General features: G+C 43.3%; 1 protein-coding gene across 2 annotated transcripts in view; it reads left to right on the top strand.

Annotated features, from left to right (window-relative positions):
* BPGM (bisphosphoglycerate mutase) overlaps window positions 1–20,768 on the top strand; it is a 34,677-nt gene extending 13,909 nt beyond the window's left edge. Inside the window, exons 2-5 of one of the 2 annotated variants that reach the window (XM_088055300.1) lie at window positions 1,571–1,634; window positions 6,116–6,208; window positions 8,558–9,213; window positions 17,583–20,768. In XM_088055300.1, coding sequence (XP_087911426.1) covers window positions 8,613–9,213; window positions 17,583–17,761 — 780 coding nt within the window. In that variant the 5' untranslated portion in view covers window positions 1,571–1,634; window positions 6,116–6,208; window positions 8,558–8,612 and the 3' untranslated portion in view covers window positions 17,762–20,768. Of the gene's footprint in view, window positions 1–1,570; window positions 1,635–4,960; window positions 5,041–6,115; window positions 6,209–8,557; window positions 9,214–17,582 lie in introns of those variants that run through there. The other variant, XM_005530567.3, reaches the window with a different exon arrangement.
* Window positions 20,769–21,101: the final 333 nt, after the last annotated feature.

Here is a 21,101-nt window from a genome sequence, read left to right on the forward strand (position 1 = left end):
TTTCCTGGGAAACAATCCCGTAAAAGAGAGGCCTGATTTTGTTGCTTTTTACGGTCAGGAGCAGCTCCAGTGAATTCTGAGGAGTTACAGTAAACTGGAAGAACTGTGTGACTCAGTCCTTCTCTTGATATTATGTGACCATAACACATGGGACAGACTTTTTATATAAGAAGGTCATTTTTGTGCTCCATTCAAAACCAAACTGAACTTCAGCCAGTCTTGATTTATGAAATGATGTGATGCAAGAGAGCCACATACCATGGACAGAAACACAAGAGGCACCAGAAAAGTCTTTGTGATTTGTACAAGAAAATCAAATTTGTGAGAAAACAAACATCATAAATACAGAGAGAGATAACTCTACACACACACATCAACAAAGTCTTAGTTAATCCAAGGTTCATTGTAACATGGAAATAAAAGACTTTAGAGCAGCTTTTTTTTTTTTTTTTTAGGTGAACCATTAATTTTTCATAGCAAGAAAGTTAATACACATGAACTTAAATGTGTAGTGTGTGTTTGTTGTTCTCACCATTCTCTGCAATGACACAAAAGTTCCCATTTTACCCTTTTTGGTTGTATTTGCTCAGATTGTTATGTGCTGTCATCATGCTCTAGTATCAGCACTATCCAGTGTGTTTTCAAAATAACTTATCGTGACTAGACACCACCCTGCTGCTTTCTTTTTTCAAAGCCCTTTAAAATTATCTCTTCCCAGACAGTTCCTTACTGACGTCTGGTGTCTGGAGCACTTTGTTTATTATGAGGGCAAAAAAGCAGATTTCATCACAGGATTTTCTTTGCTTTTGATACTGCTACAAGAAGTTAATTTGGACAATATTGTGACTAAAAACCAGTGAAATGCTCCAAACCAAAAGCTGAAATGTAAACCCCTCCAAACTCACAAAATTTAAAAGTGAACCTTGTAAATCTTCAGATTTTGTCTCTGGCTCTAGAAATGGGAAAACTTTTGATTGTGAGAAAGAATTTTGTTTTCATAGCCATTGATACCTTGTAAAACTTTTTTTCAGAGGTATTTTTGAAGACTAGAACTGTATCCATGAAGATTTCTTCAGAACATTGTGTTCCACACACTTTTTTGTATGTTCTAGGCACCTGCTGGGCTGAGGTGTTTATTTGAAGATGACAATGTAATAGTTTTAAGGGCATGGAGAATATAAGTTTTTCTCCCATGCCTGTGTTCTCAGCTTGGGATATCTAGAAATATTTTTTTTTTTAATTAATATTTCAGAAGAACAAACAGAAGTAATCTTTTTTACTTCAGAATAACATTATCAGTAACTAGCTATTGGGATTATATAAAAAATTCAGTTCCCACTTCAGGTTTAGAATATGATGCCTCACAAAGCAGCTTTCCTCCATCTGTTTTGCATATAATGAGAGCTTTTATGTATTTTCTTCTTCCTTCTTTGTCATTTATTTGGTATTAATGATGCAGAAAAACTTCTGCACTTCCTTAAAGACTAAAGTTCTGATTCTGGTGAGAAATGCAGGGTAAGTTTAAAAGTGCTGACACACTCAACTTTTTCTCTTTTTTTTTTTTAAACAGATTTTCCCTCCAAGTAATGCAGTTAGAGAGAGAGAGAGAAAGAGAGAGAGAAGAAAAAAAAAAGGTAGAGTACTTTATTTTCTCTTCACATGAGCTTATACTTCTGCTTTTGATAGAAGGAGAATCTACTGAAGTTGTGTATTGCCTCCTTACCCAAACAGGATGAAAGCCCCACTGTGTTAACACAGGAAAGGAACATTGTATTGAGCAGGTGTTGAACAGTACCTAAACTAGTGAAACTAAAGGTGAAAAAGGGCCTTTGCCAAGGAGCTTAAATTGTAATTGGGTGACTGCAAGGTGTGCCTGGCTGCTCTGTCAGGTGCACCCCCAAGTCTGAGGTAATAACAGGCTTGGTTTTAGATGTGCTGGTGTGATATGTTGACAAATAGGGGTAGGTGTGTGATGAAAAATTACCAACACACAGGTGTGCTGCAGCCAAGGAAATGCTGAGAGCCACATGTGTGGGTACTGCAAGATGTGGTGAGTGGCTCCAACAGAGAGACAGGAGCCTGGCATGTCCTTGCCTGCTCCTGCTCCCTGAGCTCTGATGGAAAAAGGTTCATTTTCCTTGTGTTACAGACCGAGATCTGGTGCGTAGAGACGTATGAAGAGATGGATTTAGCCAGAGTAATTTTACACTGTTGTAATTCTGAATCCTCAGGAGGCAGTAAGGATGTTTTTCTCTTTGTAGTGTGTTATACACCCAGAGCTTTCTCCATACAAATTTGTCTGTGGGCTATCAGAATAGTTGCAGAGGAATGTGAGACAATAGCTTGGATGGCAGACAGAGGAAAGACAGGTTTTCTTTTGTAGACAGGAAAGATCTAGGTTTTTTGTAGGGGAAAGAAATGTCAAGTGTTGAAAATTACCTGAATGAGCCTGCATCCCAGGAGAAAAGTGAGGGAGAGTCCCTGGGCACACATCTGGGCAGCAGAGAGAATGGGCAGGAAAGGAGTAGGGAGGGTCTAGAAAAGGAGATGTAAATTCATGTAGGAAAACACAGGAGAAGTTTTTAGAGAGAGGGTTTCAGGGTTATTAAAGAGTGCAAGGACTTGATTACAGAATTTTTCATTTCATTTTCATTACAGTATTTTGAGCATGAAATTATTAATGAAGACAGATCATGTATCAAATAGTTCTAAACAAATAGCTCAGGGTTTTCTGGAAATTAAAATGGGAATGTCTGCAATGCTCTGTGGCAAACACTGGATCTGGCTTTGAACAAAGTAACTATTCTGTGAAAGAGTACCAAGGCTATAATCAGTGAAGAAGACTCCTGTTTGCCACGGTTTTAATCAATCCTTAATCAGCCTTTTTTCCTTCCAGTTCTGTTTTCTTCTGCATCTGCCTTGCTCAGCTCCAGGCCTTTATTCAGAGCGGTGCAGTTGCACTGGTGCCCTGGTGGAAGTTTATGGGTTGAGGAAAAGAGTTTCCTGGACTAATTCTGCCACAAACATTCCAGCTAAATGCAACAGGCTGGAAGGGCTCCAGAGCAGAGATCCTGAAAAACACAAGCCAGCTGGTCTGAGAGATAATAGCTGCCTAGTGAGTGTAGCTGTCTGCAAGAAGTCACGCACAGGGTTGTGGCTTTGACTCTCTGTCCTTGGATAGTTTGAAATGTGAATCAAAGTCATTAGGCTGTTTTTGCCATGCTAATGAAATGGTCTTGCCTAAAGACTAAAGGAGACAAAAATCTGTATTTATTGGCCATAGAGGTCCTGGATTGTGGCATGGGGTACTGTCTACTCACTCACGACTGCACATTGGCATAGAATGTTTCTTTCTGTTAATTGTATTCTTGATGATTGATGTACAGCCAATGCACATAGTTCTGATATTCAAGAAAAGCTATTTTTCCTTCTATCTCTAGGAACTTTGCTTCTTTTCCTTACAAAGTCAGCCAACCAGTTTGCCTGAAGGCATGGTGACTGCAGGTGTGTGGTCGTGCAGGGGGTGTGGGAGCATTTCTCTTCACCAGTTGGAGCTGATGGGTGGCAAATCAAACTCTTCTACACCAAGAACTTGAGTATTGCTTTGATTACATAGGCTGGACTGGGTTTATACTCTTAAGTTCTGGCTTAAACAAAGCTGACAGGAATGAAAGGTAAAGTTGGTTGTTAAAGTTGGTGGATGAGGTGAAAAGGATTTTATGTGTAACTGTTAAGTACAATGCACAACTAGTAGAAATATTCTACAGAAGCAGCACATTTTATTGTGGTTCTGTGGTGGGGTCAGGAATAGCTCTATCAGGGAAGGCATTGAAAGTATTCTCCCTGAGATGCAGGATGCTTTCTAGAGCTTCCCAGATGAATGAGGAACAAAGTGCAGTAACCACCAAAGAGATGCAGGACGCTGCTCACCAGCAGCCTGGCCACCCTTACCACTGAGGGTAAGCACTTTGCTAGTGCTGTGAGCCTAGCAAAGCAGTGTTTCATTTGGATTAGCCTTCTTTCCCACTGACATCTTCGGATCTAATCCCTATAAATGTAAAATCAGACCATTTCTCTTCACAGCACAACAGAGATATTATTTTAATACCTCTGCCCCAAATTTTCTTAATCATGTCACTTTTTCCTATCAGAATCTTTTATTTTCATGCAGTCTTTTAACTTATTAAAAAAGGGAAGATCACCTCTATCCCCTGCAGAGAGGATGAAACATTTGGTTTGCATTCAGTTTGTGGCCCTCTAAGCTTTACCTCGTGGCTGTTCAGGGTAAGCATTTAGAGAAGAAATTATGACTCTGAGGGGGTATGAAAGATGTGCTCTGCTTCTTCTTTAAGATAAAATCAGACCTATGGCAATAGAAGCACTAAAGGACACCATCTTCCCACACCACTTCCCTCTTGTTTCGAACTAGAGCTGCTCCATCCCCTTGTTTTTAATTACTTTATATTTGGATTATAGCCTGTGGGAATGAGGGAGCTAGCTTGATCCTTAGGAAGACACGCGTCTAATTCTTTTATTCTTTTGGGTATTGATTTCATTATGAGTAATTAGATTTTGGACCCTTGCTTTTTACCAAAACCAGGAAGGTCCTAAAGCGGTTTCGGGAGAAGCCAGAGGTTTGGATGCCTCCGGTCGTGCGCTGGCGCGACCCCGTTTCCCCGCTTCACAAAGCGCCGCCTGCGTGCCCAGAGCGGCGGGGGGAGCCAGCATCTCTGCCGCGATCCCTGGCGGCAGATGGGCCCGCTCCGGGAGGCCGGCATTGCCGCGGGAGGGCCGGAGGGAGGAGGGCCGGGATGGCCGCAGCATCCCCGAGCCCCGCCGGGCACGGCAGCTCCGGGCTGTGCGCGGGGCCCGGGGCAGCGCGTCACCGCCCCGCGCCGCGCCCATTGGCTGGGGCCGCTGTCCATCGCGCCGGCCGGCCAATCAGAGTGCGCCTCTCTCGCAATAAGACGCGCGGTCCTCCCCTCGGCCGGCCCGGCGGCGGCTCCGGCGCTCCCCGTGAGGCAGCGCGGCTTCAGCCCGGTAATTCCCGGGAGCGTTGCCGGGAGCTCGGGGTGGGGAGCGGGAAGCGGGCAGGAGGTGGAGCGGCCCTGGGTTCGGGGGGGGGGCTCCCTCGGCGGGGCTGTTCCGGCGCTCCGGGGAGGGATGGTGGGGCTGTGCCCCGGGGAAGCGGCGGCTTCCCGAGGGGGCGGTGGCTGCGAGGCACCGCGTGTGTGCCCCGGGGCCGTGCCCGCGGGCCCCGGGCCGTGTTTGTGTTTGTGTGCGGGTCGCCGCCCCGCGCTGGCAGCCGCGGGTGTTTGCGCCTGTCCGGGAGGTGCTGCCCTACTTGTGGCCGAGCCTCCGTGCTCGGGGAGGGCTGGGACACGCAGGTGCTCCGCACAGGGACGCCTTATAAAAGGGATGAGTAGGGGAGCTTGTCCCGGCTGGAGCAGGAACCCTGGAAGTGACTGCCTCTGGTGTTAGACCTTAAAGCTGTGCTTGGCCGAGAGATCCGCCGGTGTAAGATGTTATCCCGAGCACCGTGCGCTGCTCTCCTGTGCTGAGCTGGAGCTCTGGGTTTCTGTTCTATCACAGACGGAACCACAGAGTTCTTTGGGTTGGAAGGGACCTTAAAGGCCATCTATTTCCACCCCCCGTGCCATGGGCAGGGACACCTTTCGCTAGACCACGTTGCTCAGGACTCCAATCAGCCTGGCCTTGAACAGCTCTAGCGATGGGGCACCTACAGCTTCTATGGATATCCTGTTCCAGTGCCTCTGTGCTGGATCCATGTCTGTTCTCTGTATCCTCCATGGTGTCCAAGAGCTTTTGGTAGATTTCTGCACGCTACAGCTATGTAATTGCAGCCTAAACAAATCTTAGGAAGCAAATGATATCCCGGGGCATGTGGGAGACCAGAAACTTTCCCTTGTTAGAAATGCAGGAGTTGTGCATTGGCATCTCTTTTTGGGAGAAGGCATTTGGTAACTTTCCCAGCCCTTACAAGGGGCGTGTGCTCTATTTTTTTAACAACTTGGAGAGCAAATGGTGGCTGGTATGACCATTTGCACTTGTGGGCTCTTTCCGTGAGCGCTCAGTGTTTATTCTTTCCCTGCAGGTAACCAGCCAAGAGTGTGTGGTGGTCTCTGTATAAAGCAGCTCTTGAGCCTGTACTGGGATTTGTGTAGGTTGTTCCTTTGCCATAGGAAAGGTGAGTAGGATTATTTCCATGTGTTGCTCTAAGGCTTTCTAGTTTAAGTGCTTCCAGAAGTGGACTGATATTTAAACAACTCTGTGTCAGCTAGCTCTTTCTGAATTTGTTTGAGAATTGCGCTTCTGCCTAATGTTTTATATAAGTGAACTGGAGTTTATGGCACCCAGATGATTTTTGGTCTTTGTGTAACTGTGTTTCTTATACTAGCTAAATTTCTTATTGCTTTTGGCTAAAATGCCAACTGAACTTTGGCAAAGAAGTGCATCACCCCTATTGTTGGGTCTTAATTTGGTTTTGTAGCTTATGCAATTAATTCCTGTGGATAATAGAATAAACTAATCTGAATAATGAGGCATCTGCAGAGATAGAGCTTTCTGTGGAGCTGTTTTGTGTAGTAGCTCATACTGTGAACACAGTGCAATTTTTTAATTGTATCTCTGGTATGTTGAGTAAGAACCAGTTGCTTTAGGTGGAAATTCTATCAAATACTTGTTTTTGTTATAAGCCTGGATCTTACAGGGTGCAGTTTAGTGTTGGGTCTGATGTGATATAACACCTGACTCCTAGCAATAGGTGATTTCTTTGCTTAAAGTGCAGCTGATTATCAGGAGTGGAAAAAGTGGACTGTGCAGGCAATTTTGTCTGAGATGTTCCTTGCCCTACACAAATCTCAGCCTGCCTTTGCATGAAATAAGACTTTCTTTTGTACTTCTCGAGTAGAACATTTTTTGGTTTTGGTTTTGTGTGTTAAACAATATTTCCTGATACACTGTAAAAATCTCAGTCCTCAAAGGCTTTTTAATCCTGAGCTGTGCCATTAGGCAGAAGTTAGCATTGGGGGGGTTTTGCATAGTGCCTTTGTGTGATGTAAACGCTGTCTTAACATGAGATTAGAGGAGAACTAAGCTGCAAGATCAGATTCCTGAATTTAACTTTTCTAGATGCTTTTTTTTGAAAGTCTGGAAAAATGAATGCTGGTATTGTGCTGGGTGTTTCCCAAAACCTAGAATGCATGGGCCTATCCCATCCTACTGACCTAATTCAGGGTCACACTGGGCTTGAATTTGAGATACTTGGAGTGTGATGGAAGCAGCTCCAGCTGATTTGAAATGATGGGAGCTCCCTTAAGTGTGTTTCTTACGGAAATAAGCCCAAGGTTGGGTGTGCAGAAATCAGAGCTCAGTCTCCCACTGTCCATGGTTTTGAGAGCACTTTATATTCATCTGAGGTACAGCAGTTCCCCCAGTGCAGAGAGTTGTGTTTTTATATTTTCCCCTGCTCTGTCCATTCCATCTAGCCTGTGTCTCAGAGGGATCAGGTGGGGTTTTCAGAGTTGCAGTCCTGTGTTAGATGGACTTTTCAGGCATCCCATCATCTGCTAGCAGATCTTTGACCACCCTGGCAGACCCTTGGATGTGTTGTTAGAATGTATCTGCCATTGAAGTCAGTCCAGAGGTGATGCTGCTTGGTCAAGAAAAAAGAGAAAGGTACTGTTTGGCCTTATGAATGTGTAGCTGTCTGACTTAATGAGGACAGCAAATAGGCCTTTTGTGCCCACACCAAAAGTAAAAACATTAATCCTGGTGCCCATGAATCTGGCATTGTAATTCACAGACAGGAGAGGAAAAACAGACTTGAAAGTCAGGAAGAGGATGGGATAATCTGTGAGGTCGCTTGCAGATTCAGTGAAATGAGGACTTACTAGATGAGCATGGCATCCTGGAGTATCTGTGTTGTCACACTAGAGCATGGAGGAGGTGGCCTGGGGAAAAAAATCAAGCATAGACTGGCATAATTAGCAGGACAGGATGGGGATATGAGGAAATTATGCAGAGTGTGATTATGTTGGCATCTCCTTTGAGAAAAGCTGATAAGGTTTTGTGTGTTGCCAGTTGCAGTTCTGAGGGCCACAGCTGCTGTCTGTGCCTGCATCCCCTCAGAGCAGTGAGGGTCTGGAGAGCCCTCGTGGGCTCGAGCTACATGTGGCACCTCAGAGTCCCCCAGTGAGGGAGATTGCTGCTCTGGGAGCCTGTGGTACTGAGTGAGGCTCTGTTTAAGCACTTGAGAGAAACCTGTAGGCTGGAGCAGCTTGTACAAATCTGCTCCTAATCAATTGTTTAAGAGGGCTAGTTGCAACAAGCTGGGTGAAGAACGGCATTTTCCTTCCCACGTGAGGTCTCTTGGTTTGGAATTCCTCCCACTCTCAATTGTAAAATCATACTCAGCAGACACTTGTTTTGTTGGTTGTTTTGATTCTGATAGTTGTTTACTTTTCACTGCCGTTTTGCTATTTGTAACGCATTATCTGTGGGATGTTTGATGTGTCTCTCTCATGTCTTCGTCCAGATGTATTGTTATTAGATGTCAGACCAGCTGCTATCTGTGCTAAGCTGCAACCAAAATGGCAAAGTATAGGCTCGTTCTCCTAAGACATGGGGAAGGAGCCTGGACCAAGGAGAATCGCTTCTGCAGCTGGGTGGACCAGAAGCTGAGCAGCGATGGGATAAAGGAAGCTCAGAACTGTGGCAAACACCTCAAAGCGCTGGGCTTCGAGTTCGACCTCGTCTTCACCTCAGTGCTGAGCCGCTCCATCCAGACTGCATGGCTGATCCTGGAAGAGATGGGCCAGGAGTGGGTCCCCATCCAGAGCTCCTGGCGGCTGAATGAGCGTCACTATGGAGCTCTGATCGGGCTCAACAGAGCAGAGATGGCTCTGAACCACGGGGAGGAGCAAGTGAAAATCTGGAGAAGAAGCTACGATGTTACTCCACCTCCCATCTCTGAATCTCACCCCTACTACGCAGAGATATACAACGACCGCCGCTATAAATGCAGTGATGTCTCTCAGGAGAATCTCCCAAAGGCTGAAAGTCTCAAAGATGTGCTTGATAGACTCCTTCCCTATTGGAATGAAAAGATAGTGCCAGAACTGAAAAGTGGCAAAATGATTCTTATCTCTGCTCATGGCAACAGCAGCAGGGCATTGCTGAAGCACGTGGAAGGTAAGGCCATTTGTTTTAGCCTTCCCCTCTCCTCCTCACTCAACAGCTTGGGGCTTTATATCTTGCTCTGTAGTGTATATTACTTACCTGAGCAGTGTCTGTGATCTCCAAGGAGGAAGTAGAAGGTTGGTCAAGGAAGCAAACTGGGACATGTGGAAAGGTGAGAGAATTAGTTATGTTCATGTAGTTAAGGAAAGGGCGAGATGCTTTCATTCTGTTTCTCATTGTTCATTTAAAACTACTGTATTCAAACAGACTTTGTGGTTGGTTTAGATACACAAAAACTCTGCAGGCTGACATTATTTTTGGTTTTTTTTTCAGCTGCTTTTTCAGGTCTGTGATAATCATCTCTTAATTAAAAAAACATTGCTGTAACACAGCAGAATAAAAGTGCTTGGCTTGGGTTGTGGGAGATGTTCTTGTTACTCTGATCAGTCACCTTGATAATTTTTTATTTAAAATTTATGTGACAGGGAGTAGGCACTTGCTAAAGCTTGTGCAAGTACTGCACCATATCCCAATATAGAAAATGCATCCCAATAAACAGCCAAATTGGTAGCTTAGCAAGGCTGTTGATTTACCACAGAACGGTTTGTGTTGGGAAATATCTTTTAAAGGCCATCTAGTCCAGTCCCTGTGCAATAAGCAGGGACATCTTCAACTAGATTAAGAGTCTGTTAAGAGTTGTTCAACTGTTAAGAGTCCTGTTCAACCTGGCCTTGAATGTTTCCAGGAATGGGATCTCTGCTGCCTCTTTGGGCAACATGTTCCAGTGTCTTACCAGCCTCATCATAGGAATTTTCTTCCTTGTATCTAGTCTGAAACTATCTTCTTGTAGTTTAAAGCCATTGCCCCTTGTCCTATTGCAACAGACCCTGCTAAAAAAGTCTGTTTCCATCTTTCTTAGAGGCCCTCTGGAACCTTCTTTCCTCCAAGCTGAACAGCCCCAGCTCAGTCTTTCCTAACAGATGTGCTCCATCCCTCTGTTCATTTTTGAGGCCCTCGTCTGATCCTACTCCAACAAGTCTTAACCTTGACTGGAAATCCCAGAACTGGTCTTGAAAAGGACCTATTTGTGACTTTATGATAAAAAATATCCTTTTCATTGTTAGAGTCTTCCCTCCCTTCCTCTTTCATCTCTTGGCTTTTAGGTCATCCTAAACTGGAAGTTGAACTATATTAATTTCTTTGTGGGTAGAGCAGAATTTAGTGATTATATATGTGTGAATGCAGCCTAGTACAGTTGTAGTTACAAATATGCACAGACTGGATTGTGTCCACTCGGTTTTGTGTTTCAGTTATAAAATCCTCTGTTCTATGGCTCTGCGTGCTGAGTACTTTTTGCATTTGGCCATGCTGGAACTGTCAGGAGTCTGAAGCCTGTGAAATGAACAGGTACAAATGGCTTCTGGAACTAGAGAGGCTGTGTATCCTGGGCTGCAGATCACTGCTTGGATGAAGGAGGAAGGGCTGGTTCAGTCAGTTCCATGATGTGGTCAGAGTGGTTGTCCACACTGTGTAAAGTGATCAAGGGAAAAGGGGAAGAGGGATCTGCAGCTGTGGTGACTCCGCTGCCTCCCAAGAACTGAACCAGCTCCATGAAACTGTGCTGGCCAAGTCCTTTGTGGGTGAAATGGTGACAGCTGAATGTAGGTTCCTGCAGAGCTCCTTCCTTGTGCAGGCCTGCAAACAGGGGCTGGCAGCATCAGGGACTGGCAAGGGCTGCTTTGGAGTTAGCATGGCTGGATTTCTTGCTGCACTGAGATCAGAGAGGAGCAGTGCTGCAGGACTTTTCTTTTGGGACAGTTGCTAACTCTGTGTAACTCTTCCAGGAGTGCCCATACTCCAAGTATAATAAAGCTATCCTTTGTCTTGCAGTACACCTTCACCCTCCCAGCATATGCTTACATAGGGAAATGTGAGCAATCCCTGGCAGAGATCTGGTTATGGTGTTTTTTTGTGAGCTACCTCACACAGGAACAACTGGCAGGTACCTGCTGGCTCTCCTGCCCTTTATGTGGTGGAGATTGGATTTCTGAGGAGCTTGCCTGAAGGGTAGCATGGACAGAGCTTTGAGACCCATGGTATTACAATCTGCCTTTGTTGTTTTGTTTTTGTTGGTTTTTGTTTTTTCCTTTGGCCTAAAACTAGCTGGATCTACGAGGTTCCTTGTCTGCGTTGCTGTCTGTCTCTCCCTTTCTCTCCTGAAAGGTTGTGAGTTGCTCTGGAACCCTGCTAGAGTTGGACTTGATTCAACAGTGCTTAAACTCTGCCATGCTTAAACTGTATTTATAGCACCCACTGTGAAATGGGCTGTGTTTTTGTGGATTTTTCTTTTTTATAAGCTTAGTGTGTCCTGCGCTTGAAGGGAGTTTTCTAAGCCTCTCCAGTTTAGCTTTTTTTCCTTTTTTTCCTTTTTTTTCTTTTTTTTTTTTTTGGCATTTTGAAAACTGGGCTCCAAATGCCTCGAGCAGCAATCTTGCACAGCTGCTTGGATGTCTTAGTCATGATGTTAACTTGATCTTGGAAGATGTAGCTCAAAACTTTAAATGGCAGGAAATAGGAATGTTTTCATTCAGTTGGATCTGATGAAACAATTCTAATTGTTTCAGTGTCAATTTGAGTTTTTTTTCATAAAAGACTACAGACTACCCCTTGAAGTTATTATTTCAAGGAGGTGTTTTCTTGAAACAGACCTGCAATTCTCTGAATCTGTGCTGTCCTTGTTCTGAGTAATTGGTAAAGAGATGGACATGTAGTTCTGCTTTCTACTTGCATGCAATCATTGGAGTAACAGTATCAGGCTCAAAAGGCTTTGATTGTGGGTTTGGGTTTTGTTCTTGTTTTCTCCTTTTACTGCGTGGACCTCATTAAGGTGTATGGAACGTTTGTAGAATCTGTCATGCTAAATGATCCTGGATGCACAGGATCTATTTGCAGGTGTTTTTTCTCAACTCTTTGGGGGAGGACAGTTTTCTCTTTATCTAATAACCAGTGCTTCATATTGGAGCCCTCTTGACAGCACCCCTTTATGAAGACATTAATACTTACACAAGTAATACTTGTGACCACTTTGCCCTGTTTCTGTTGAAGTGCTTCCACAGCATCAGGAATATCTCTCCAACATTATCCCCAAGTAGGCTGGGGTTGGGGGAGCTTTTGGGAGGGGATGTAGCCAGGAGAGCTGACCCAAATTGACTAAAGGGATGTTTATTCCTTACCCCATATGATGTCTGCTCAGCAGTAAAAGCTAAGAGAAAGGAGGAAGGGCATTTGTAATGACATTGGAGCAATAGCTCTGCATATTGGAGCCTTGATTAGTGGGAAGTGACTGGATTGTCTGCTGATGGGAAGTAGAGAATAAATCCTTTGTTTTTCTTTGCTTCTGTGCTTGGCCTCTACTTTTGCTTCTGTAAACTGCCTTTATCTTGGCCCACAAGTTATTTTTGCATCTTTTCTCCCCAGCCATTGTGCTGAGGATGGGAGTTCCTTCTTGGTGCCCCCATCTACTAAAGCCTGGCTGTGCAAACCTAATACAGACAGAAAGTCTTGGCAGATGTGAGTGAAACAATTGTAAATGATGTGCACCATGGTTGTAACCCACACATCTTTCTTTCCTTAAAATTTGCACAGCAAGTTGACATTCTGTCAAGATCAAAAGCCAGATTCTAACCCTCTGCTAATTTCCCTCCTCTGGCCTGTTGAAGCTAGATCTTCTGTCAGCCTGCAGGGAGGACAGAAAGTGGCTCTGAATATTTACCTTACTAGGCTAAAGCTTTAGTATTTTCATTAAGCATGTGGGAAGGATGCTATGACCTGATTTGGAACTGAATTACAATGCACCAGTATTTAACAAGCTTTTGTGGCTGAATTTATGCATTTGATCATGTGTATGATCTTTTATTGGATGAATCACCTGGCCTCAAGTGCAGTTGACATGCAGAGAGGAGACCTGTTGTTATTCTCAATAGCTCTTGTGGGTTTGGGGTTCCCCTGACCATAGGAATAGAAGGGAGGAACTTGGTAAGAACAGGTGAGAGGGAAGAGGAATCTGAGCCAACCCCTGTGAAAGTGCTGTAGGTGCTCAAAATCAGTGGGGTTTGTCTCTGTAGGACTTTGCAAGCTACAAATACTTCAAAGCACTCCATGGGCTACCACATGGAGATACTTCCAGTTTGTGTGTTTGGTTACCCAGTTTGGTTAAATGGAGGATAAGTGAGCTGGGGAAGAATTTTGAATGTAATTTTGAAAAGTCTCTTATTATAATAAGTACCAAATTACTGTAGAGTTCCTGTACCTGCTTCCTGCTATACAGGTGAGGAACAGTGTTCTCAGGGCACAGCATGGCAGATGTCCACTTGAGAAGTGCAGTTGTCTGCTGAACATTTTATCTGAGCTCCTGAGGAAGTCATCCTGAGTACTTCAGTAATGTCTGTGCGTTCTCAGGACTATAAGTAGGTAGGAGCTGGGTTTTAAACCCTCTTGGGCAAAGACTGCTTCCAGCAGCATGTTAGAATCTGAAACACAGACTGTGTGCAGTTTGTTTTTGGTGCTTAGCTCTGAGATCCAGAAAAACACTGAATTTCATATAACATGAAATTTATGAGCATGTTTTCATAGTGATACATGAAAACAACTGTTAAAGTTATATAGAAAAGCTAAAAGTGAGTGTAAATTAGAGTTGTCTTAAGTCACTGAGTGAAAAAGTTAGTTTAGAGTTTAAAATAGTTTAGAGAGCAGAAGGCAAGAGGGAGGATTTAGAATGTTGTCTCTTTTCCTTCTTCATTTTCTTCTAAAAGTTTTTGGGTAATGGTAAATGATGGGTTAGAAAATGCCACAGTGCAGCACACAGGTGATGTTTCATTAGGTCATTAAGAAAAATAATATATGTGTCTATTGTTAATTGGATAAGAATGAGTATAAAGATAAAAAAACTGCATAGTTCAGGGCCATTTTGTGCTTTCAAAGCCAAAGTGAGCCACAAGGCCATTTTGTACCATCAAAACAAAATGAGCCAGGTTGTGGTGAATTGAACTTGTGCAGATAGTCCAGAGAGACTTACCAAGTTTTGTAATAACATCCTAATAAACACGAGAAACAAGATCCTAACGAGCTTGGGAGTTTTCTTCAAACCCAGAGATAAACTCAGTTTTACTCCCTTCTTGTGAGGGAGTATCCCAAAGGAGCTCAGCCCAAAGGGGACTGAGAAATCCAAGAGTGAAAAGAAGTGCAGAAGAAGCACAGCAGCAGAATCAAGAGAGAAAAAAGAAACAAAAATAATTATTAAAAAGTTAGAGCAGCACAGTACTTCAGCAGTGCTTTGGTATTAAACTGGAGGGAAGATTGTTGCTTCTTCAGTGGTCTTATTTACCATTGCACCTTGTAGTCAGCACTTGAGATCTTGCCCTGATTTCACCCTTCCCTGTGCCATGGGTTGGCTGCGGGCACAGTCCAGCAGGAAAAGGTCAGCTGGTTACAGTTACAGCACATGGAGTAACTGGATAGCAGTCAGCTCTCACTGCAGCCACCAGCACTGCAAGGAGTGCTCCCTGTGTGTAAAAGTGTTCAGCTTTTCCCCAGGATCAGGACTGATGAGCACAGAAACAGCTTTTTGGATTTAGGATGTTGATTTTTCTTACCTATATTACGTTTTTACAGACAGTAAGCATTTCTACACTAATGCAACAAGCTACAAATGGCAACCTAGGGCTCTGTCTACAAGGCCTTTTAAGCATAAACTGTCCAATTATCCAATGCCAAATAATTTATTTTTACTTTTAACCCAATAACCAAACACCCATGTCCCATACTTCTGTCCAATCACCCAACACCACCCAAAACCATGAAGAAAAAAGGCAAAGACAAGCCAATGCCCTAGAACATCCATCTTGTCTGTCATTCACTACTATTATCTCAAACTCTAAATTTTTCACCCAGTGTCTTAGCATAATTCTGTCTAACTCACATATTCACATTCCTGGCTTCTCCACTCAGTTTTAGAAGCCTTCTCCATGGTCTTAAGTTAAACCCAGTGTTCTCTTGAGTGCCTGAGCCTGTCAGCACAGCTACAGGGACATTTTCTGTGCCTGGCACTCCAACACTTGGCTGGGGAGTGTTCTGGTGAGCTCTCCCTGCAACCAAAGAGCTTGTGTGACCAGTTTGCTCAGCTTCTTGCTTCCTGAGGAACAGAAATACTGCACACAGCAACAGGACACTGCTGTTTCTTTAGGATTTTCATCTGACTTCAGCTTGTGTTTCCAGACTTCTGGCTGTGGGGCAGCACTTGAATATGAGGAAAAGTCCTGAGGAGAAAGCCATCATGTTTGCTGCTGTGTGTTTATCCTAGACTGCACTGTTTTGCTTTGTAAATTGATACTATTTGACATTGTGGTCACTTTGTGTTCTGTAAAAACAGTAAAATGCATTTCTGAATCCATGTAGCTACAGCTAGTTTTGTTTAATCCATCTCCAGAGGAAACTTTTAAATATCATGTCTCCTGACCACATTATGTGGTTTGCCTAAACTCTCCTGCATGACTTCATCTGTTTTGTGTGTATATGAATGGTTTAGTCTGGGAGACTGAACTTAGGAGGTGGTCAGAACACTTCCTAGGCATAGATTCTCTGGGAACATACATGCTGATGTGGGTGTTGTTAAAGTCTAATGCTTAAGAATCCTTGAAATAAGAGCTCAGGCAGCTTGGCTGCTTGTTTTACAAACAAAGTCCTTGAGCACAGTACTCGTGACTGGTGAATGGATGTAGTATTTTTCCCATTAATTTCTGTGCCATTTTTAAATTTTAGATATTCTTTGAGGTTTTTTCCTCTGTAGGTCTGGTACTGTGGCCTACACCAGATTAATTATTGTCCCTTGTGTGCAAGAATTGCTTAAGCTGAGTGTGACTTCAGTGGACCGATGCTCAATATGTAACAAGATGTAAGTTTTTTGTAAAGGCTGGTGCCCTTCTGAAACTTAGGGCTCACCCAAGTGCTGAGCATAAACCAAGAACAGGTCACTGCAAAAGTTGGGTGCTGGTGCAGTCTCTGGGCAGGGGCACATGATCCTCACCTCATGAACAGTTCTGGTTTTTTTCTGAACTGTTGTCACCCCAACAGTTGAGTTTCTTTACTCATGTGTGTGTTTTCCTGTTAATATGATGGCTCTGCTTTTCTGCTTAATGTGAAAATCTCTGGTAAATTTACACCCCTGTGTTCTGAGGACCATCTGTTTTGTCAGCTGCTCCAGGAGAATGTTTGCTTGGTGCACCTTGGTCTAGTTCATACGGTGTCATCATTTTAGAAGCTTGGTCATGTGCTTTTTCCAAGTGAATTACTCAAAGCTGTGCCCTGCTGCACAACAACAGGCTGCTGCTGGGACCTCAGTGCTTCTGAAAAGGGGAGGGAAAGGGAAATCTTGACATTCCAAATGGCACTAACTTGCTTTTGCCTGATTTTTTTGAGGGTTGATGTCTTTGCAGTCACTGCTTTCAGTGCAACTATTTAGAACTTGTGTGGAAACTTTACTAGGATGTTTGGTCTTGAAATTTACTTGACACCTTTGGTCTTGAAATTTACTTGGTGTTCTTGGATGTGCATTTGATATAAAAACAACCTGCAATTTCACTGAGATGAGAGCCCAGAATATTTTAATTACACAACTGTGTAAAATAAACTTTGTTTCCAGTACAAGCGTGTACACATTCCTTTAGTTAAGTGGAAAAAAGTACAAGTTGGCTTTTCTGCCTCCTTTTTCTTCCCCTCATTTGAAAGTGGGAATGAATATCCTATATGTAGTAATTCTGAGAATGCTGTGGACCCTGCTATAAACTTGCTTGTGAGAAATCAGGTGTGGGCAAAGAGTGGTTCTCACACAAGAATTAAATACTGATTTTTATGACAGTTTGTGTGATAAGAGCTGCCCAGAAAATTTAAGAGAAAAATTAACCTTGTTGTCCTGCCTTTTTAAGGAGTGTGTATTGGCTGTGTGGCAGAGGTTGTTTCATGTTGGAGTAGCACATGTGGAATCTCATCATCTTTTGTGATGTGTGAGCTGGGAAATTATAGAGGGGAACCTATTGTACTCCATGTCCTGTACTGAAGGAACAGTCTCCAGGGCAATCTCTTCCTGTTTATTTCACACGTGTAGGCTGAAAAAGTGAAGAAACTGTCTTCACCTTGGTGGGAATTCTCTCCTTCAGCTGTTCCTTAAGCACTTCCCAAGCTGTGGCCCAGCTGGGAATTGACCCTTGAGTGGCTGCTGGTGTTGATGGGGGTTGGAAGTTGTCCTTGACTGTTGTAAGACCAGGAAACCTCAGAAACAGGCACTGAGGAAGCTGAAGGTGTAACTCTGTTCCTTTTTCCTTTGGCAGGCATCTCCGATGAGGACATCATCAATGTCACCCTCCCCACTGGTGTGCCCATACTTCTTGAACTTGATGAGAATTTGCACCCTCTGGGCCCTCACCAGTTTCTGGGTGATCAAGAAGCTATCCAAGCTGCCATCAAAAAAGTGGAAGATCAAGGGAAAGTAAAAGCTGCTGAGAAGTAAAATCCTACTCTCTATCACAGCTGTGTTCAGTGTGGTAGTAAGTGAGGGTGTGTGTATGACTGCTAGGTTGTGCTGTGTGAATGTCTCAATTTCAAGCACTAAATAATTGGAAGGGACAATTGTTGAGTCTCAGGTTGGTAGTTTAACCCTCTGCCTTTTCAAAAACTGGAATTTAGTTTGCAGCGTGAGGTTTTCTATACTGGAAAAGGAAGAGATGATTCAGGTAATGAAAACTTGCAGGGCAGTCTGCCCCAGATCCACCACTGAGGATGGTCCAGTAGAGAAATAATGGGATGTGTTCTTGGTGTCTACCAACAATCAATCCTCATCTGTTAATGAGAGAAGCAGCAGCTTACTGGACTAATTAAAGTCCAGGATGTTACAGGCACTAAAACTGTCACTGATAAAATGGAACCAGGTAACTCTGTTATCAAATATGATTTTTCTGTGTCACAACAGCCATGTCAATTTGTTCTCAATGGATTTCCTTCAGTCTTTCAGAATGCTTCCAGCTGGAAAACTCTCTGCCTTTGTTTTTCTGAGTCTTCTGTGGCCAGTTCACGGTCCAGAGAATTTTGTAGAGATGTTCTGACTATTAGAGTTTACACTTTATTCAGTTTTTAAGGAATCCAGATGGAATCCCTTTTCCTCCACCATCTTTGCAAAGCCTAGCATCACTGCATTTTGCTGGTTTGCAGTAATAGGATTTAAATCAGACTTTAATCCACAAAAGAAGCACAAAGGTTTTCTGCTCTGTTTATCATGTAGCTCCTAGTGAGGGACCTGAATAACTTTGAAAGACTTTGGTAAGATATACTAGAGGTTTGATCACCCCTTTGTCAAGTTGATAAATAATTCCTGCTCACCTCAGCAAAAGTGACCTAGGGAAAAACCCCTCTTTCCTGAGTTGCAAAGGTATCTTGATAAATGTGTTCCACAGTAACATTACTGTGGCATTATCTTTATCAAATTCTCTGAAGGGCTGGAAGAGATGCATGAAGCATGTCAGAAGTGTTGCTGGGTGCAGCTCATTCAGCCATCCTGCTGGTAAGGAAGGATATTCTGCCATGCCTGAAGGTGGTCCCCTGTAAACCTCTCCTCACAATTGTAGCTTGATTCCTGCAGAGTGTGGCCTTGCTGTTGTTTGGCACTGGATTTGACCAGTTCATCTTGTGGTTGGATGCAGTGTATCAGGTGTGGCAGCCTGGTGTTCTTGTTGTCTACACAGGCACCAGGTAATTCCACTTTTGAAGACTTGCTCTTAATCTTACCTGCAAATACGAAACTGTTAAAAAGTTTATATCTGACCCATTGTCTCAACACCTGAGCATCTGATTCTGACCTTGGATATCAACATGGGTGCCTCCTGTGCTGCTTGAGCTGAATGTGTTCTCAGCATGGCCCAGCTACAAATCTCAATGTTGATGAGCATTTCCTTGATGTGACCCTAAAGTTCTAAAATCCTAGAGGAGCTGCTGCTGCAGCAGTGAGCAGCTCTGTAACTTGCTTTTTAAGTGTGAGAGGATGTTTTTTCCTTGGAGGAGAGCAGTGTGACAGTGTGGTGTGCCTCTGACAGTCTTGCTGACGTGTGGAGCAAGGCTTTGCAGTCTGATGCCAGCTCACATTAGAGTAGCATGTACTCCATAACATTCTTCTTTATAGAAGGTAGTTTCTCATGCATGAATGGTGCTTGGGCTTCTCTTTGGTTTTGTTTTTGTAGCCCTTGCAGTAGGAACAATGCTACATAAAGCTGGTAGGTTTCCTCTTTCTTTGTACAAGAGATATTTCAGTGTTTTTTGGTTGTTTTGGCTTTTTTTCCTCTGAAATGCTATTGGCAGCTTCTCTGCTACTTAATTTTGATACTGACTTAGTTTCTGGGGTTTTAGTTTCTGTGCTTAGGGTAACTCTGAATCTTAGTTGGTAGTTTACAAGTGAGTGTCACAGCATTAAATTGCTGATCAGCAAACATTCACCTGTGGAAACCCTGAGAGAAGGCTTTCTGGCACTCAAGTGAATAAACTCTTCCCCAAACATTAAATAATGTATGAAGCTCAGTATCAAGTAAGTGTTACTGTGGACTTTAAACCAGACTAGCAGAGCCACCTGTTGCCAGTGGGAACTGGATGCATCCAGGTGTGTGAGCACCCAGGCCACGTCCATATCCCTTTGGCATTGTGCAATTATAATGTGGAACTTCTTCAGGATGTGACACGCAGCTGGAATATGCTTGGAAATGAACCCAGCTGAATCTTTTCTTTCCCTTGTCTCAGAGAACCCATGAGCTCTTCTGTGGGCAAGGAGGAGAATGGAAAAGTGGGTGAGGGAATTTAGGGAGCATTACTTGCAGCTGAATGGATGGAATTGACTGAAATCATCCTTTGAGTCATGGACAGGAAGAGGAGAACACAGGTGTGATGTTTTCAGGAGGTGCTGCGTGAGATGTGAACAGTGACAGTGCTCTGGGAAGTTTGAATTTGTTTGCTTGGATTGTGGCTCCAAAGTGATGGCAGGATTTTATGTGCACATCTGGCAGCAATAACACCTCACAAAAGTATCAAGTGGAACCAACTGGGGATTTCACCGTTTTCTTTAAGATTATTTTAATGCCTTGCAATTCTGAGTAACCTTTTAAACTAAATTAATAAACCTTTAATTAAAATCCTGATTCAGAAACCATGTCTGTTGAAGAACAGAAACCAAATTCCATCAACAGTGGCATAAGGATTTCTGATCTTCAGGCATAGCTGCATCAAGAGGGAGAAATGAGAATCTTGCTTTAGAGATCAGTGGTTGGGAAGCATTTTTCCCTGTCCTCAAAGTCCTATAAGGTAAATGGTGTTTTTACATAATGTTAACATAATGGATGTGGTTGATTTGGTTTGTTTATGCATTTTTAACTTGTGGTTCAGTAGCAGTAATAGCTCTAGATCCTCTTGAAAATCTTTGTAAATATGGTGGAGCTGGCAGGTTCTTTATAACTCAATAAATCATCTAAAATAAAATTTAATTTGGCTTCAGTCTTTTTTTTTCCTTCTACTCCTAACCCGTTTGTTTCCTTTTCAGGACTGATAAGTAAATAAAACTGACCTTCAGGGTTCCAAAACTACTCAAGCAGTTGTTTATCACACATCATGCAGTCAGTTGGGTTTAAATAGTGCTGGAGCCAACACTTCCTGGTGTTTACATGGAAAGAAGTGTTGGAGGGAATACATACCCCTTCAAAACTATGGGGACATTTACTTGGGAACAAGGAACTTTAGTTCCACAACAGTGGATCTAAACAAATGCTTACCAATTCCCATGCTTGCTTTTCCTTTTAGTAAGAGGCATTACTTTTTGA

This window comes from Pseudopodoces humilis, chromosome 5, assembly GCF_049639895.1.
Source record: "Pseudopodoces humilis isolate 2021_Gansu_Grassland_sample_001 chromosome 5, ASM4963989v1, whole genome shotgun sequence".
Classification (NCBI taxonomy): domain Eukaryota; kingdom Metazoa; phylum Chordata; class Aves; order Passeriformes; family Paridae; genus Pseudopodoces; species Pseudopodoces humilis.